Source organism: Schistocerca nitens, chromosome 1 (assembly GCF_023898315.1).
Source record: "Schistocerca nitens isolate TAMUIC-IGC-003100 chromosome 1, iqSchNite1.1, whole genome shotgun sequence".
Lineage (NCBI taxonomy): Eukaryota > Metazoa > Arthropoda > Insecta > Orthoptera > Acrididae > Schistocerca > Schistocerca nitens.
In genome coordinates, this window is record NC_064614.1 from 631,059,560 (window position 1) to 631,079,663 (window position 20,104).

Sequence of the window (20,104 nt, forward strand, 5' to 3'; positions counted from 1 at the left end):
AGGGGACCGCACCGCCACTTCCCAGCAAATTAGGGACACTGTTGCTCCTGGGGTATCGGCGAGGACCATTCGCAACCGTCTCCATGAAGCTGGGCTACGGTCCCGAACACCGTTAGGCCGTCTTCCGCTCACGCCCCAACATAGTGCAGCCCGCCTCCAGTGGTGTCGCGACAGGCGTGGTTCAAATGGTTCAAATGGCTCTGAGCACTATGGGACCGCGACAGGCGTGAATGGAGGGATGAATGGAGACGTGTCGTCTTCAGCGATGAGAGTCGCTTCTGCCTTGGTGCCAATGATGGTCGTATGCGTGTTTGGCGCCGTGCAGGTGAGCGCCACAATCAGGACTGCATACGACCGAGGCACACAGGGCCAACACCCGGCATCATGGTGTGGGGAGCGATCTCCTACACTGGCCGTACACCACTGGTGATCGTCGAGGGGACACTGAATAGTGCTCGGTACATCCAAACCGTCATCGAACCCATCGTTCTACCATTCCTAGACCGGCAAGGGAACTTGCTGTTCCAACAGGCCAATGCACGTCCGCATGTATCCCGTGCCACCCAACGTGCTCTAGAAGGTGTAAGTCAACTACCCTGGCCAGCAAGATCTCCGGATCTGTCCCCCATTGAGCATGTTTGGGACTGGATGAAGCGTCGTCTCACGCGGTCTGCACGTCCAGCACGAACGCTGGTCCAGCTGAGGCGCCAGGTGGAAATGGCATGGCAAGCCGTTCCACAGGACTACATCCAGCATCTCTACGATCGTCTCCATGGGAGAATAGCAGCCTGCATTGCTGCGAAAGGTGGATATACACTGTACTAGTGCCGACATTGTGCATGCTCTGTTGCCTGTGTCTATGTGCCTGTGGTTCTGTCAGTGTGATCATGTGATGTATCTGACCCCAGGAATGTGTCAATAAAGTTTCCCCTTCCTGGGACAATGAATTCACGGTGTTCTTATTTCAATTTCCAGGAGTGTACAAGATCAGATGGCACAAGTAATACAAAAATTTCATATTTCAGAGGACACTCGCGCTCCAACACGGGAAGAGGAACTTAGAAATACGGAAAAGCCACAAAATAATAACACAGGGCATTTCGGAAATTACGAAAGAAATTGGTAAGGTGCACCGAATTTTGAGATGGAACCGCCGACACGACGTAACAATGACCGATATGCTACTCGCCGACACGATGATTTGGCTATAAGCTGTTCATTACTACAAGTAAATTCAAAACATTTAAGAATTCTGCCAACGACAGTCATCCACAAGCGTGGCTCCATCAATTCTCTCATTGTTTTCCTCCCAACTGGTCACTGGAGCACAGGTTAGAATTTGTGTGTGGCTACTTGGAGAATGAACCAGCTGTAAGAATGCGATCGGTCATTCACGATTGTCACAGTGAAGGAGAATTTTATCATGCCTACCTCTCAGCATATTGGTCTCAAGCTACACAAGACCGAGTAAAACATAGCATCATAATGATGAAACATTTCGAACAATCTGAATTTTCCAGTCTTGTGAAATATTTTGAAGACATGTTGCACAAGAATCAGTACCTGTCAAACCCATACAGCCCCTCAGAACTCATCCGCATTTGCTTAATCAAACTGCCTGAACATTTACGACTTATTATTTTAGCAGGACGTTGCAAAGACGACATTGAAGCTTTTCAGGGACTGTTACAAGAACTGGAAATTGACACTGACAATCGCGGAACGCGAAAACAGGAGCACAACAATTACAGATCACATCCGTCACAATTCCGCCATGAAAGAAATAATAACTGGACACGAAAAGGCTATTCTTACAACGCAAATCGTGAACAAAACAGACACCACCCATATGACAACCACTGGCAGAGTAATAGTTACAGAGAAAGATCGAACTTCCGTCATTATGAATATGACAGAGATAACCATAGAAACAGACAAAATGGAAACTAGTACAATTATTATCAAGGGAGACAGAATAACTTCAGACGCAACAGTTCAGTGCGCAGTTACGATTCCGGGAGAAATTCTCCACCACATGACCGACAAACAACGAACTATGTAAACTACCGACAAAACGACAGACCTGAATTCCATGAGAACCGGCGGGATTCAAACAGAGCAGGGCCCTCTCGACAATGTGAATTTGTAGAAGTTAGGTCTCCTAATCCCAATAACGACGCACGCCAACAAAGAGACAGACAATGACTCGCACTGCAGGCAGCCACGTGCGCCGGCTGGCTCAGGGAAAAATTACATAGACGCTAACATTGAGAAAAATTCCAGTATTCTTTACCGACGTATACCGTATGATAATTGTGTTCAAGTTGAAACTCTGTGTACTAGGAAGAGTAAAGGTTTACACCACATTTCACATGTAAAACCGTTTATTGAAAGATAATCTGCTTTTTAACTTTGTCTTTGCCATATAACTTTTCACTTTACATTACTAGTATGCTTTGTCAGACTTAGAATCTGTCAACATGCAACAATGTTTGAAGTTAAATATCCAGTCATGAACCAAGAGAACTTATTTAAACAGAAATTACGAATGCATTGTTATTGTGAACAGACGACACAGTGTTATTGTGTGTGTACATTCTTGCTTGTTAGTTGCACGATTACGTAACGTCTATAAGGCTCACATACTTAGAACATTTACCAGTACTGCTAATGAGATTTTAATGCAACATTTTGGTTTACTTGAAAATACATTCTGGATTTAAAGTACTTTCTGTGAGATACCAGATGACACAGTGGTTAGTTTATGTGACAGCTACACGATTTTATCACGACGCTACTAATGAGTGACAATTTACAATGTTGCTTTTGCGGTGTTTCTGTTTTATATCTGCACAGTTTTTCTGAATTCTTCTGGGTCTGCACCTCTGGTGGCCCACCAATACCGTAATCTCTACCAGGACTACAGTGGGTCTACTCTGTGATGACCTACCTACCAATATTCTTCAAAACTTCGAATGACTCTGCTGTGGGTTTGCTCTGTTGTGGCCCATTACCTGTTTGCATGTCGAGAGTCAGCACTGTCTATCCGTTGGAAGGACAACACAACTTCTTCAAGACTGCATGGAAATCCACTACTTCTGTGTGCATTTTACTGCTCAGACGTTGAGAAAAACACTGCAATTTTACTGTGATGGATGATCAGGACTGTCTTTATGGAATGTGAGAAAATTTTAGCCTTTGACCAACATTGTATTGATAAGTGTGTGCATTTGATTTCTTTGTTATTGTAATTATGAAAAAATTTTTCAAATCTGTATTGGCCACTGCCCAAAACAATTTGTAAAATTTTTTGTGGGGAGCATGGGGGCTATGTAAGTAGACTGTATAGGTTTTTTTTAATGGTAACGCCACGTAGCGCTCTGTATGAAAATCACTGTCTGTGCTGTGTGCAGTCTGTGGCTGGGTGGCATTGCTGGAATTTGCCATTGTAGTGTTGGGCAGTTGGCTGTTAACAGCGCGTAGCGTTGCGCAGTTGGAGGTGAGCCACCAGCAGTGGTGGATGTGGGGAGAGAGATGGCGGAGTTTTGAAATTTGTAAGACTGGATGTCATGAACTGCTATATACATTATGACTTTTGAACACTATTGAGGTAAATACATTGTTTGTTCTCTATCGAAATCTTTCATTTGCTAACTATGCCTATCAGTAGTTAGTGCCTTCAGTAGTTGGAATCTTTTATGTAGCTGGCAGTAGTGGCGCTCGCTGTATTGCAGTAGTTCGAGGAACAAAGATTTTTGGTGAGGTAAGTGATTTGTGAAAGGTATAGGTTAATGTTAGGCAGGGCCATTCTTTTGTAGGGATTTTTGAAAGTCAGATTGCGTTGCGCTAAAAATATTGTGTGTCAGTTTAGTGTTGATCAGAATAAGTAAAGAGAGTAATGTCTGAGTACGTTCAGTTTTGCTCAGCTGTTTGAAAATCATATAATGTAAGAGGTTTATCAGCACAGTAATTCACTATTTTTTCTAAGGGGACGTTTCATAACTATTACTACATTTCTCAGGAGTAGTCGTATAGAGTTATACCAACTTGTGGCATTTCTACCCATTCTGATTCAGATCATTCTCAGCACATATTCGAACTACGCTTCTACTCTACTTCTGCTCTACAGCATTATTCTGTAGTACCACAACACAAAAGTTTCTATTCTCTTCTTCGTCCACGTTTCATTGCCTAAAAGGCTACACTTCAAATATTTTATAAAAGACTCCTAAACTCTTGACGCCCTATTCCTTGTCTGTAATTTACTTCTTTTAACAGAAACTGAGTCTCATTCAGCTGATGCACCTTGGTAACGGTATCGTATATTTCTAGGGTAGATATCAACTGCAGTACTGTTCCCTTCAGTTGTTTGATTGGTGATATCAGGTATCTGAAGTGTGATTTTACGTACACAACTTGATTCTGAATTCATGCTTCCCCTCATGCTTCAACAGCACACTGGATACTGTAAGATTCTTCTAAGTTTAGAGCAAGAGAACTCTTCGTAAGATTATAAAATCAAGACGATATGTTTTTGTAGTTTCATTAAGTGCTAAGAGGGTTTCTTTTTATAATCCGTGGCTTTCATTGTTCGGTTCAACAGTACAGTATGTTGCTTTGAAAAGTAATACACAAGTTGGTGTAAAAGTGCAAGACTTCAGCGAGGTAACTCACGCCAGCAGCTCGATTTGTATAAGTCGAAATACGTTAACATGTATTGTTTCCCATTCGCTACCAATGTTAGCCAGCAGATAACTTTTCTTCACTTCTGTCTTTGTCCACGTAGATCTTATAATCACGAGTCTGTTAGCAAAAGAGCAGTGACAAGAAATCTTAGTTAATACTGCCTGACGTCTAACAAATTATTTCGATTCTGTATCTTTCATGAGTTACCGTCCCAGAATCTTCTTACGATGCACCTACAGCACTTTTTGCATCACTTTCTACTTCTCTTTCATGCCGCTTATTTTCTCAGTCCTGCTTACTTTCCTTGCTCGATTTACAACACTCTCCTTCCTCACTTAATACATTCGCTGTGGCAATCCGGGGTTCCTGTAAGTAATGTCATATTTCATCAGCCAGAAGATATTTATTGTCGTTCTGCCATATCAGTTCCCAGTAATTTCCGTGGTCCACCAGTACTTTTTTAATTCACTTGTTTTTGGAAACTTGCGTCACCACTCAGCGAGTTATTTACAGCCTACTACTTCCGCTTTTACGTGTTCGAATCTTACGTCTTATCCGCTGGTGACATAAGTAATGTCCTTAAATGTCTGAAGAACTGACATGCACAACCAGACAGCAGAATTTTCTCCCTATTTCATCCGTCTCAAGTCCTATGCGTCTTGAAATAGAATGGAACAACAAATATAATGGAAAAGCAGTCATTATTATTGCTCCTGGTGATTGCATTTCAAAGTGGGTTTAAATACTGAGATGTCGCTAGCACGATATCTCGAAGTGTGCGTTAAATTTGGTGAAAAAAACATTCTTAATGCTCAATAGTCGGTATTTTTAATCAGTTGTATAGACGATGTCATTGTAATTCCAAACAGTCGTATTCCGATGAGCAAATAACATTTTTCCTTCAATGATGTGGCTGAGACAACAAGTAACATTGTACAGTGAGGAGCCTGTTACTTGTGAAGCTAAATAATATAATTTATTCATTTTTATTTAATTACGAAATATAATATATTGGTACAAATAATAAACTTAATTATCAGTATATTCGGTTACGATATAAGTACATGGGAAGCAAGTTACTATAGACTCTTTGCTAGTGGTGTAACGTGTTTTACATTTCTGAGGGAGATATTACATTGGTCCTCGTGATGACTGGGTGTTGTGTGATGTCCTTAGGTTAGTTAGGTTTAAGTAGTTCTAAGTTCTAGGGGACTGATGACCATAGATGTTAAGTCCCATAGTGCTCAGAGCCATTTTTATTACATTGGTTAAGATGCTAGACTCATGTTCGTAAGGAGTAGTGATAAAATTCCCGTCCAGACATGCAGAATTAAGTTCCGCAATTTTCCCAAATCGCTGACCTATTGCACCATGGTGCATGCACTGCAAGATGATTCGGGAAGCAATGACGAAACGAGCATTAAATATTGCTGCTAGGCTGTCAAGATGGAACAACAGAAAAAAAAAATGAATAAAAGATGAAACATTTTAGAGAGTAGATTTTCATGGAATCTCCATTGTGTTTCTTAGAGAGCTCGCAATTTAAGATCCGAAAGTCTTTTCCTTAGTGATAATCTCGGGAGGGTACTTTAGTTTTCTATTGAAAATGAACAAATTAAAATCCAGCTATACTCACTACAGAGAAGCTACACTTGTAGGAATGAATTCAAATGAATGTTAGCCTTTCTTGTTACTGGATGCAATTTAAGCTCGCTGGCACATTCCTTTCAATTAGGAAAGTACATTACTTCTTTATTTCCTGTTTGATCTCTTTCTCTCAAAATCTCTGTGTTGTCACAGGTTGTGTTACGTAGTTTATTTCTGAATGAAGAACGTCACACTTCGCAAACATTCCTATTCCACGTAAAAAATAATAAATTTCGGCGTCCTATAGCCATTCCATCAAATAAAGTTGATGATTCGCATGAAACGAGGATTACACATAAGAGATTGAAATTAGGACCCTCAATCAATAATCTTTGTTGAATAGACGGTAATTGGGGTAATCCAGTGACGTGTCATCGTGAAATAAGTTGGTATTGGAATTCCTCTCGACCACCTAATTTTCGTGTCACTGTATTAAGACAACTATATATATTATTAAACTGCTCCGCTAAATTATTTGGTCTATGTGTTTGTTACGACGGTAACACAGAAATCAATGACCTACCGTGGATTTCCGCTAGTCAGATTGATATCAGGTTACATCCGAGGTGAACGGTTTCCTCGGCATTTTGTCTTAGTGTTGAGTGAATGACAGTCGAAAGAAGTTGTTAATGTTTAAATTCAAGAGGTAAGAGGAGTTACTCCATTTTTCAATAATCGAAAGTTGAAACCTGCAGAAAATTACCTTCAGCTAAAGGAAATGACAGATGTGTAACCTTAGCCGAGTTACACGTCTCTTTCCCATACGTTTATCGTTCTTCGCTTAGTGAAATTCTGTCCGAAAATCTTTGCAATGGCAAAATTTGTGCACGATGACTCCCCCAGCAACTGAGATCCACACACAAAACTCAGAGAACACTAGAGCACTGACACTTTTGTTGCGGTATCACTCAAATGGGCGTGCCTTTCTTGATCGCATTGTTACTGGCGATGAAACATGGCTGTCTCGACTCACTTCACACACCAGGTGGCGACCACTCGAATGGCATAATCGCACACTCACCTAAGAACCCGCGAAAATTCAAACCCTCTAACTCGAAAACTCATGGTCACTGTTTTTAGCGATGGTAACGCAATTGTCAAGGTGGATTTTCTGCCAAAGGCACTATGATCAGTGCAAATCGAAGAAAAATTCGGCGAGAAATTCAAAATCGTAAGTGTGGACCTCTTTCTTGCAGTATTGTGTTTCGTCACGACAATACTCGCGCTCACACTACTATTGCAACGAGATAAGTGTTGTCTCACTTTGGATGGGAAATGTTTCACCATCCTCCAGTCTGGACGTTTCTCCCAGCAAAGTGTGATGCGTTCCTTGCAGAAAACGTTGGAAGTGATGCTGAGGTGAGGAGTGCGACGATCAACTGGTTTATACTGGACTGGTGACAGTGGCTTCGACATGTTAAATCTAGTGGACCGAAATGACAAAGCTTAAATAGCGGAGGTGATTATGCAGAAAAACAAAGTAAGCTTCAATTTTGTAAGTGATATGATTTTATTTTGTTATTTCATTCAACTTTTTTCTTTAGGCGCAGGAGATCTGCAACTGACAGTAATATTTTTATCGAATAGCATCACCAGCTGCACCAACAATCCTCCACGACCGAGTTCGGGTCTGGGCAATTTTCAAATGTTCAAAATCGAGCAACAGGAGCCTCTCTGAAACTTCCTGGCAGATTATAACTGTGTGGCGGACCGAGAATCGAACTGGGGACTCATTCAGGAGCCTCTTTGTCAGTTGTAATGCACAACTTCAAGTGTTTCTGTTGCATTCCAACTAACAGAGGGCTCGTGTTGTTCAGATTTAAACATTTGAAAATTTCCCAAAGGTCGAGACCGATTATGGAGGAATTATGGTGTAACTGGGGCTGCGATTCAACAAAAAATGTTCTTAGTAAATTATATTTCTTGAAATTTTTAAATCCAAACGTTCGTCACGTCTGAATAACTGCCGCATTAAATCACTCGCCACTGGACTAAATATCTGATGAGACGGTTAAGTGTAACATTACTACCTTGACCTGTAAAAGTGATACAGCTGATCTGGATGGCAAAAGCGACCTACATGCCGACTCTCGTTCTACAAGGCCTAAGTAGAGATAGCAGCGGGCTTTGGCGTTGTGCGGAGGTACTCACTGTCCAGATCCTCGACCGCGGCGGCGAGTGCCTGGTCGAGCGACTTGGAGGCGACGAAGCCGATCTGGTGGTGAGTGGAGCGCACGAAGGCGGCCGTGTCGGACAGCGCCGTGTGCAGCACGCGGGGAGACCACTGCACGGCGGCGCTCACCTGCTCGTTGCTCGCGAACATGGCCGCCACGCCCACGCTGCGGGCACCCAGTCCGGCAGGGGCTTACCACACAGCCGCCAACACCACAACGGGCGAAAGGCACATAAGAAAGGAAACTGTGACTTTGCTCTGCAAAACCAACATCGTTAGGAAATTCAAAAGCTCTTAAGTGGTTTTGTTTCTACATAATAATGCTCGAGCGTTTATAGACGAAGTGTTACCATTACTTCGAGAATACAGTGTTGCATAAACAAATTCATAGTAAGTAAGCGTGCGATATGAGACGGACTAACAATTATTTGTTTGAGTGTTTAAAGGGGGTACAAAGAAACAGTTTTTTTATGTGACAAAAACGTCACAACTGCGCCGTTCCCACGCTAAGGATCCAATAAGGTTTTGGCGCTATTGATGTTTCGGTGTTCAGACTGCCGTGTGGCGGAACAATTACTGTTCGAACACTATATTGTTGTAGCTCTAACCTCAGTTGGCGCCTACAGCCGAGTCACCAGCCGTACACTGGTGTACCGCGGGGTGCCAACATTCCAGCACGTCAGCAAAACAGCCGCAGAGATCACACAACCACCAGCCGTTACGGTACCACGTGACGCTACTCTCGCCGTTCACAGTGCTGCTAGCTTCGGCACTGTGTCACCTCCATGAGTCACGTGCCACCATCATGCTTTACTGACATTTTTCCGCCCGACGTCTTTATAGGACACCGTCCTGCCATTCTTCGGCAGTCAACATTGGGGGATCACATTCACTATTCTCTGTGCTTGACACCGACCGCTACACGGTCCCTCAATAACAGTTCCAAATCTTGACTGCGTAGTACAATGAGGGCCTTACGCAACGTCGGCAGCTCATCAGTCAGTGACTATTGCCTCGCACACCGTATCCAAACTGCCGAGTAATCGCAAGTGCAGCAACTATTTTCACGTGCGAACATTTCCGAGCTATGTCTGTGATACCCTTTCAGGACAGACCAGTATTTCTAACTTAATGATCATGGCGAGGATAAACGATATGGTTCTTAAATTCTAAGAAACTGTTGTGTCACACTCCTGCCAGATCAGGATGATCTTTTAGTTGTGTTATTTCTGAACCTCCTTGGTGTTGAACTTGCGTGGGCACATCCATTCATTAGTAGTGTGTATAACCCACAACGGGAATTGAGAGTTGTGCTGTCTGAGATACGAGAAGTACGAAGTTCTCGATTCCATCGTGTTCTCGCTGTTCTCTAGGCTTAACGTCGAGAAAAGGAGGTCTCCCGTTTGACGCTGTGGGTAGTCTCCTTTCATCAGCACCGTAGACCAGAATGAGAACAGCTACTGTTTGCTCTCGGCTCTCGGATGTATAATCGTTTCTGGTTGTGACAAGCTGCCTCTTAGTATGAGAGTTCGGACAACAGCCTCCGTTTGTTCGCTTGTTATACAAAAAGAACGTTGCATTGAAAATTTGCTTAAGAAACAACTTTCATTCGTACATACCTTGTATTACCATTACCACGGCCCCACAGAACTTCAGTAAGAATCGTTCCCTTCATTTTCAAAAATTGTTACGAAAACACAATTTTGAAAACAAGTTCTGCTTGATTTTCAATTTAACTCTTAAATTCTCAAAACTTCTTTTACTGCATTCGAACAGACAGAAATTAATAGAAATAATAAAGGAAGCAAAAGAATCAACCTTTTACCGAATAGTTTCCTTACAGTCTGATGAGGAATCGCAGCAAAGGAATCCTGCTAATCTAAAAATAGTGTTTCATTATTTTTATACGAAATTAAAATGTAATCCGAAAAACTACAGAAGCCGAAGTACCTTTACTTCGTTCAAAAAAAACTATTTTCTTGAATGGCGTAGCAAATAGTATGAAATCCAACAATACGGAGGTAGGTATCCAAGACGCACATTCGAGAACCGAGAAATTTACGAGTACAGCCCCCTCCATAGTTGAAGCATATGGTGGCCTGGCACCTAAGATGTCCATCCATCTCATTGAGACTCTCGATTTCAACCAGGAGCAGTGTAGGTTCTCACGTGTAGCAACATGGGACTGTTACGATTAATGCTTCCTTGTTGTTGCCAGTTGCACAAATATTCAAGTCACTAATACGAGCGAGAATTTTAAATACCATACCAGAAAAGTAAAGTTACGTAATTTATTTTTTGTTCGTTTATAGGTACATGTCTGCAGTTCTGGTACACATTCCAGACCCTCCACAGCAACAGCACGGCATACCACTACAGGGGCCACAACAAAATGGCACAGATGTATCGTGTGGCAACTAGTTTCCAACATTTGAAGAGGAACAACGCTCTAAGAACCCATACAGACTTTTTGGAGGTATCTGGCAATAACTGATGTCAAATCAGAAAGTAGTTCAGTGGTGCAGACACTGTTAATGTGATCAAACAAATCTGAAAAACGAAGAATTAAATAAAAGACCATATATCTGTGAAAAACGGGAACTGCAAGAGATCTCGAGGGCCGTGTTGCTCGAAGTCCGGCGTATCACAATCGGGACAATGGTGGGAAAAGTGAAAATCAGTTTTTAATCAGTTTTAAACATCTTGCGAGACATTTTGGATATGACAAATGTCTTCGCCCGATAGTCTCCACTCCTCCTTACACCCTTTTAAAATGACAGTCAAACCGAAGCAGCAACGGAAATACCGAAGTTCTGTCAGCCCCATACAGATGACTTATTTACCCACCTAATAACCACGCATAAGTGCCAGGTGTATCAGCATAACCAGAGACAACGGATGAAAGAAAGTAGTGGAAACATTTGGATTTAGCACTACTGCCAAAGGCCAAGGCGCAGCCATCGTTAGGTAAGGCGATGCTGTGTGTGTCTTGGACCTGCCATGTTTCTGTGCCAACAGATCACGCGCTAAGAGGTAAATCGTCGCAGGAGCATATTATTTATTTATTTATTTATTTATTTATGCATTTATTTTACCTGGCAAGATTAGGGCCTTAAGGCCCTCTCTTACACCTAACCAGGCATACTCAGATTGAACGAATTTCAGTTTGTATAGAACATTATGGACATATCACGTGTTATACAGTATTAATGTTAAAGAAAAAATAGAGATTATAGCAGTAGTACAAGGATAATTATAACAATCAAAAAATAATTTTAACAATCAAGAATAAAAATAATAACAATAATAATAATGACTATGTATATGAAAGTAAACATATTTTTCTTTTATGAATGTCAGTCCTATTGCTAGTTGGGAATTTTCGCGTTATGTTCTTTCAGCTTGTGAGTTATTCACATCGAGCAGAGACATAAGACGATAGAATGGGGTGAAATAGATATAGAAGAGGTATCTAGTTTAGAGGAAGAGAAATAGAATGGTAAAATTCGAAGCTATGATGGAGAGGAGAAAGAAAAAGATGAGAGGGGCACAACAATGGTGGCTATACCGTCCCTAATATGTAAGCTTTGAGTTCCCTCTTGAATGTTGAGTGGTTCTGTATAAGACGCAGATCACAGGGGAGCTCGTTCCATAGTCGTTTGGCTGAGATGGAGAATGACACGGAGAAAGATTTTGTGTTATGTAAAGGTACAGCAAGATGCTAGACGTATCCGATCTGGTACTGCGGTTGTGGAATGATGATAGGTGTTTAATGTGAGAAGATAAGTATTGGGGGCACCAGTGACTAAGAAATCGATGAAGTAAGCACATCGTGTGGAGATCGTGGACCCTATGTGGGCGTATCCAACCTAGCTGGGAGTATGAAGGACTGATATGCTCATACAGCCGTATATTTCACACGTATCTAACGCAAGCATTCATCACTAGCTCGAGGCATCTCGAATTTTCACTATTTGTGCTGTGTTGAACTACATCACAGTAGTAAAGATTAGGCAAGACTAGTGTTTGGACTAATTTTTGTTTGACATGGGTTGGAAATATTTTTCTAAATTTTTAGATTGCGTGTAGGGAGGAGAGCTATTTCCGGCAAGCTGTGACTGTTTGTTCTTCCCAGTTTAGGTGTTCATCCAAGATTATTCCAAGGTATTTTACTGTTACCGATCTCTCCTGACGTGGTTACGGGTTTCTTTCAAGACGAAGCATGGCGGGAAGCTGTCTGGATGTGACAGGTGACGGTCACAAATGCTGCTTTCTTGGGCTATCAAGTTTTGGCTAAGCGTTTGTGTTCTCTCGACATGATAAGCAGTGAATTCTCGCTATTTCCTGAGAAGAACCCACTGCGTGACAGGCAACTGAAGGACGATGACGCGGTTATTTTCGAGGAGGAATTTTTCCTGAGCAGCCGAATGGCAGACTTCTACATGCAAGGTTTCAGGCAAGGTAACCATCATTGGGAAAAATGTGCCAGTATGCAGAGAAGGAGTAAACCAAAGATTCGTGGTCGCAGAGCAACTTTTTCGAGGCGTTAACTGGAACTTCAAAGGTGCCCGTGCAGAGCACTGCTAGTGGAGAGGGTGGTGGTACTGACGCCATGAGCAGCAGCACGGTCCAGAGGCCGCAGAGCAGCGAGCGCCGGCGGCAGGCGGACGGCTCGAGGTCGCGGCCCGCGTCGGCGCGCGCCTCCAGCAGGCGGCAGCACGTGAGGCCGAGCGCCATCAGCGGCACCGCCAGCGCCAGCGCCACGCCCACCGACAGCACCGCGATGAAGCCCACCTCCACCTGCAGCGTCTGCAACCGCACGCATAACGCCTCTTGTGGAGCACCCGACATCCCCCGTCACCATTCCGTCGGGGATACTTCCTGAGTATTTTGGTACGAGCGACCCGCACTCCCCCGTGGCATGTTACAGAGTAATTGCACAATGTTTGATTCCTTAGCACTATTTACCTTTGCATCTGTATTACATAGATATCTGCACAACAGTGCAAAATTTGACGGCTGCAAAAGTTGCACATCCAGAACTATTGTCATGTGGTTGCGATCGCTGAGAGAACGTTTCAGCATAACGTCATTGTGCCGCTCTTCCAGTGCACTCAGAGAACCCACACACGAGGTACATATAAGCCAATTCTTCGTTAGTAAACCTATCCATACTGCTGTGCATCACTGTTAACCAATACTGGCGCACAAACGAATCCGAGGCAGAACCTAACATGGCTGAAGGCAACTTTGAGGGCCAAAATAAAGTGGCATTACTGTTGTCAACAGCAAGTACTGTTTGGTTGATGCAACAAGATTGTATCCAGACCATACACTAAGTCCATAACGTTTCCGCTGTTATACAGCTATTTGCAGTGGGTACAGATACAGGAAAAATGAGGGTAAGCAAACGAAATGAATTTATTCTGGGCGTTTCCGCTGTTATACAGCTATTTTCACTGCGTACACATACAATGAAAAATGAGGGTAAGCAAACGAAATGCATTTACTCTGTAACTAGCCACCAGAGACCACGGGTTCCCTTATACCAAAATAATAACAAAATACAGGGTGGTCCCGTTGATCATGACCGGGAAAAAAGTGGTCCAATTAAAACATTCATATTTCTTTACGTGCTACACGAATATGTAATAAAATGGGGGTTCCTATTTAAAAAAACGCAGTTTATATCCGCTTGACCTATGGCAGCGCCATCTAGCGGGCCAACCATAGCGCCATCTGGTTACCCCCTACAATCTAGACGAGTTTTGTTCTTTGTAGTTTTTTTCGTTCGATGCTTAGTTCGTGAGATATTTGGCCCGGTCACTATCAATGAACCACCCTGCATATCCGTACAGCCTCCGAAATTTGGTTGGTGGGGTTCTGGTTCACCATATACTGGGTGTTTTACTATTCCTATTGCAGGCCTCTAGGGTTTGTTAAGGGGAATTAGTAGATAAGGGTTTGATAATGAACCTACTCCTGGAAATGTAACGTTTGGTTGTAAACACAGAACGGAGACAATGAGCTCAGACCTCCGTGCTCTACAGGACCACAAGGCGTAGGCAATGACTCCAGTACTCGTCGTCGGGTTACCTTCCATGTGATGAAGGACGTTCTCTTCAGTGTCGTGTGTGTCGTGTCCATGGAGAAACCCTCCTATCTGTGAAAGAACCAATTTCTTGCACCCGTTGTTTTAGCCGGATGAAACTGGTATGTAATGTCATTATTATAATATGGACTAAGGATGACGCCTTCTACTCAATTTGTGTGCGTGTTGTGAAGCAGGAGATTTCAAATTAATCCGATATTTCAATTAACGTTATATGCAAACGGTACATGTACAGACATGGATTCCTTACCAAAACCTTATCTAGCAAGTACCCTCTACAGCCCCTGGAGACAGGTAATAGGAATTTTGAAACGCCTAATATACTTTGTTATGGCGTCCAAAAGCTGTTAAACAGTACACATACCAACAGACTGTTAAAGGAAATACTATAATCACAGCAACGAAGCAAATGATCATTTGGCAGCTTATACTTCTTACTTATTAGTTTACCATAAAAGTCAAAGAAATGCTTCAGCACGTATTAGAAGATAAGTGGGTTGATAATATTCTATACGCGAAGAAAATACTTAGACTGTCTACTGTAACAATCCTATCAGTATTCGTAATGAAAAACAAAAAATCAGCTTTGTTTTTCACTTACCCTGTCGCTGTATGCAGTACATTTGTTTGTTAACAAGAAAAAAAGTTAAGACTCCAAAGAGCAAAACTATAAAGTATTGGCGTTGCAGAAGGCAGTGACGATGACTGGTGCCTTACGACCACACACCACACAACTGTCAACTCCTGTTGTATCTCCCTTCATTCCACCTGTCGCTGAGTTTTCACACCTGCGTTCAGTGTCCTCATTCCTTTCCCAGTCCTCATCCCTTGTTACTGTAAATATCGCGTGTCTCACGTCCTCACCTTCTTCTCCGACAGGCACCTCTATGTCGCGCATTCCGCTTTCAGTGGGAACCTGCCCAAAGCTGCACCCAACTGGTTGCCGCCCTCGGAGAGTCTTCCTCACTCCCATCTCTAGCGGTCTCAAGAATTTCCCTGCACCTCCTGTACTACGGTCTTTGACGTTTCACCGCAAGGCCTGGTCACGTCTGGTCTCACCGCCTTCAGCGACCTGGTTCTCCTTTCTTGACGTCGGTTTTGCATGTCTCTCGTTCTTCCAGGTCTGCTCCTGGCCCTTGTCTGGCGGCAAATACCCAGCTAGTCACGCCCAGTGTCGCTTGTGCCTTCTACCAGAAGCCATGGCCGGGCTTTCTTCCAGTGGCGACTCACTGCTTCGGACTCCTCCCACCGCTGTCGACGAGGTGTCAGAGGCTCTCCAGGGCCATCTCCCACACTCTGGACCTGCCTTCACCATTTCTTCTCCTGCATTTCTTGCTCCGCTTGGCCGACCAGCAACCTCGCATCCCGGCTGCCACTGTTGATTCGAGCACCTGTCTCCCATCGGCTGCCAACGCCCTGCCGTCGTACTCCTGGCCAGGTTTCCCCGACACGTCTCTGAACGCCTTACAGCGCCCACACCGAGCGCCTGCCGTGACTTGTCCCGGTGAAGCCGCCACTCTGACCACCAGTCCCGGTACGTTCTCGGGTTCCAGCATCAAGGCCGTACATCACAGATTCGCACGCCGCTGTCCTCACACCTCTGCACGTATAATGCCAGCCCACTCGCCACGAGCCCGTTCGCCATGGGCCAGCACACTGGTGACCTGCTTGCATCCATCCACCGTTGGCATCTCCCTCGTGCTTCTTGTGCTATCAGCTGCAGCCTCCTGGCTGCCAGCACCTAATAGTTCCAGTGGTAGCATCTCTCTGTCCTGTCGCCTCTGCTGCCTGCTCCTTGTCCTATCAAGCCACGGCTCTTCCTTACATCGTCTTTCCTGCCTGTTGCCAGAATTACGCCTCCATCCTCCAGACTCCACGGTTTTCCCCGAAGTCTTCCCTTCCGAATGAGACTGTTAAATGTCTCAGAAACGAGGATTTTTCTTTCACAAGAGGCACCTCCGTAGTGCGCCACGTGCCTTTGTCTGGAGCCCACACTGTGTCGTTGTGCAATTGTTGTGGACCACACACGTCTTTGATCATTGTCCTCTCCTACATCCTCCAGAGTCTTCCCCTCTCATGCAGAGTGCCGGCTTCATTTCTTTGGGGCATCCCCTCCAGGCCTTTCTGTCGGCCGTCATTGGCGCTCCTGCTCTCTGGTCCACTCCTTTCGGACGACTCCGCCGTCTCCTCCATGGGGAGAATGAGTGCCATATCTTCGGATGTTGTCTCCTTCAAAGCCATGGCCTACGCAGCGAGATGGCTCTGCCAATACTTGCAAGGGCGAGAGGAATGTGGCGTATGTCTCGCGCCTTATGATTCAGCCACCCTCCACATGACATAGTGATGCAGGTTGCCGCACGATGAAGGCACTGCAAGTCGGCGCAACTCAATTTGCCTGCCCCAGCTGCTGCAGTACTAAGGGCTCCACATTCACCGGAAACAGCCGTCACTAGATCGCAGCCGCGTGCCACACCAGATTGATGTTTTCCGTAATTGCCCTAAATCGATAAGGCAAATAGCGTCAAAGCGCATCGCTCACCAGTAAACCCTGACATATCCAGTGCCGCGTATACAGACTCTGACTACGGCAACTATTCTCAGTAGTGATCGACAGTGTCCTTTCTTGTAGATTCAAGAACTGTTATTCTCGGTAGTGACCATCAATATACTTGCTTGTCGTTCAAGAACTGTTATTCTCGATAGTAACCGACAATACACTTGCTTGTAGTTCAAGAACTGTTATTCTCGATAGTAGCCGACCATGTACTCTGGGGTTTTTTCTAGAACTGTTATCGTGTTTGGGACAACATTCATTATATCAGGACGAGCCTTCTGTTGCTTTACCCGGAAGCTGTTTCACTTGCTAACGCTGTAATATTCTTTCTCTGTAGCAATAAAGTTCTGTTGACCTTGGCTACCTGGTACCTTTTTCTTCTTACGCGGTCATCAGCCACAGTAGGATTCTTTTAGGTAGTATAGAAGAACATAAATTTGTCATCGGAACATGGAAGTTATTATCGTAAATGAGTTTTGACCAATAACACGAACAAGTCAATGACTGCGTATGGTTCTTCCCTTCGATTATAAAATATCGGAAAGCTACACCAACACTCATGGCCGACATAGGGCGTTTATTTATATTACTATATAAACATTGTTACCAAAAATCTCGAAAAGTGCTTGACCGACTAACTTTAAACTTTTAGTCTAATGAACGAGTTCTGTGCGCTACAGTCTGGAACCGCGCCCAGAACCGCTCGGCCATCCCGGCCGTCTCGTTCATTAGACTAAAAGTTTAAAGTTATTCGGTCAAGCACTTTTCGAGATTTTTGGTAACAATCTTTATATAGTAATATAAATAAACGCCCTATGTCGGTGTAGCTTTCCGATATTTTATATACGAAGGGAAGAACCATACGCAGCCATTGACCGCTACGGTCGCAGGTTCGAATCCTGCCTCGGGCATGGATGTGTGTGATGTCTTAGGTTAGTTAGGTTTAAGTAGCTCTAAGTTCTAGGGGACTGATGACCTCAGAAGTTAACTCACATAGTGCTCAGAGCCATTTTTTTTCTAATGTCTTTCTAATATGTGTAACACATAAATGTACTAGCGAACCCTGGAATGCCTCACAATTGCTAAACATGTGCTGGATTTCGTCATATGTCTTAATCTCCTTCTCACCTCCTCTGTCCATCTCCTCCCTCCCCCTCTCCATTTTCTACTCTCCTATCTTTGCACATTTATTCCTTCCCCACTCTCTGAACTTGAACACTGTTTATTTTTATTGCAAATTCAGATTTCGCAGTAGTTTTCTAATTATAAGCCAATAAGCCACAAAAACAACTTTCCCTTTTCTGTGAAAACCGACTGTGAGAAGGGAAACAAAACAGCACATTGTTTTGTGTACAATTTTTGGTTTATGAGTAGAATACTACTGCGAAATCTGAATTTGAAATAAAAATAAACGTGATTCAAGTTCGAAGAGAGAGAGAGAAGTAAATGGACAAAGAGGGGAGAGTGGGAAATGGACACAGAGAGGGGGAGGGAGGAGATGGACAGAGCTGAGGAGAAGGAGATTAAGACGTATCACCAAATGCAACAAATGTTTGGCAATTCTAGGCACTGCGGAGTTCGCTAGTTATTTATGTATTAAATGCATTAAAAATATATGTAGCCTATGTCCGTCCGAACGTTCATTAGAGAATATCAGTTTGTTTTCGTAAGAGCGTGCAAAAATGTAACAGGACATGGAGAATGCTTCACTGAACAATTTGAGGTAGCAAACCTGGGGTCAGAGAAGCCAGCTTAATTAGATATGGAAGTAAACTAGTCTACAGCTTTGTCTAGCATTACTGTTTTCCAGCTTATTTACAACTAACAAATGTACACGTTTACTCGTACTATGCTGTTTATTTAATTGTACATTCTTTATTTCCTGCAAGGAAATAAGAAGGACGAGCCTTATTGCCAGGAAGTCATGCTGGAGGTTTTGTTTACTTCCCTGGTCCGTAAGGTGGCTCTGTTGTATCATATTAACATCGTCTCATGACAGAACGTGCTACGAATCAATGACAGACCCATTCATTACACAGTGGTATCCAGAGATGTATAGTACAATATGATGGAGCAGTACCGGCACAGTATTTCCTGGTCGCTGAATTGGAAGATCACCTGACCCGAATCACCTTGATTATTTCCTGTGGGGATATTGTGGTGTCACCGCCAGACACCACACTTGCTAGGTGGTAGCCTTTAAATCGGCCGCGGTCCGTTAGTATACGTCGGACCCGCGTGTCGCCACTATCAGTGATTGCAGACCGAGCGCCGCCACATGGCAGGTCTAGAGAGACTTCCTAGCACTCGCCCCAGTTGTGCAGCCGACTTTGCAAGCGATGGTTCACTGACAAATTACGCTCTCCTTTGCCGAGATGATAGTTAGCATAGCCTTCAGCTATGTCATTTGCTACGACCTAGCAAGGCGCCATTACCAGTTATTATTGATGCTGTAACACATGTACCGTCAAGAGCGATGTTCACCAATTATGGATTAAAGTATTCCAGAAGATACGTACGTTTTTTGCTAGTCTCTATTCATTGTCCTGTTCCAGACCTCACGCCAGCCTGCGTGAGTTTAAACGCGTGCCTTTCGGCTTCCTTCTAGTGTGTTGGCTGTCTTGCCAATCCACAACAAGTGGCGACGAGGCCACTTCGCGTTCGTAACTATACTGCCCTGATTTACTTGTGTAATGGCTTCGCCACAATCTCCAGATGTACTGTCCGAATTTTATCGCTTACAGAATCAGCAGACGCAGGCCTTACTGGTTGCCCTTGGACAGCTCGTCCAGGGTCAACGTGCAATGCAAAACGATGCGGCAGCCGCCGCTCCACCGCTACCGCAGCCACAACACGCAGTTGCACCACCTTTTCGTACTTTTGATGCGGCACTGGAAAGCTGGATGGAGTGGTCACGCCAATTTGGATTCCA

General features: G+C 43.9%; 1 protein-coding gene across 4 annotated transcripts in view; it reads right to left on the reverse strand.

Annotated features, from left to right (window-relative positions):
- The window catches only part of LOC126257721 (uncharacterized), a 152,936-nt gene that overhangs the window by 88,994 nt on the left and 43,838 nt on the right, over positions 1–20,104 (reverse strand). For all 4 annotated transcript variants that reach the window (XR_007546469.1, XM_049955584.1, XM_049955586.1 and 1 more), the window contains exons 3-4: positions 13,116–13,315; positions 8,485–8,672 (exon numbers count right to left, since the gene is read on the reverse strand). Coding sequence is in view for 3 of the 4 variants with exons in the window: in XM_049955584.1 (XP_049811541.1) it covers positions 8,485–8,672; positions 13,116–13,315 (388 nt within the window). In the remaining variant the exon portion in view is untranslated. The remainder of the gene's footprint in view (positions 1–8,484; positions 8,673–13,115; positions 13,316–20,104) is intronic.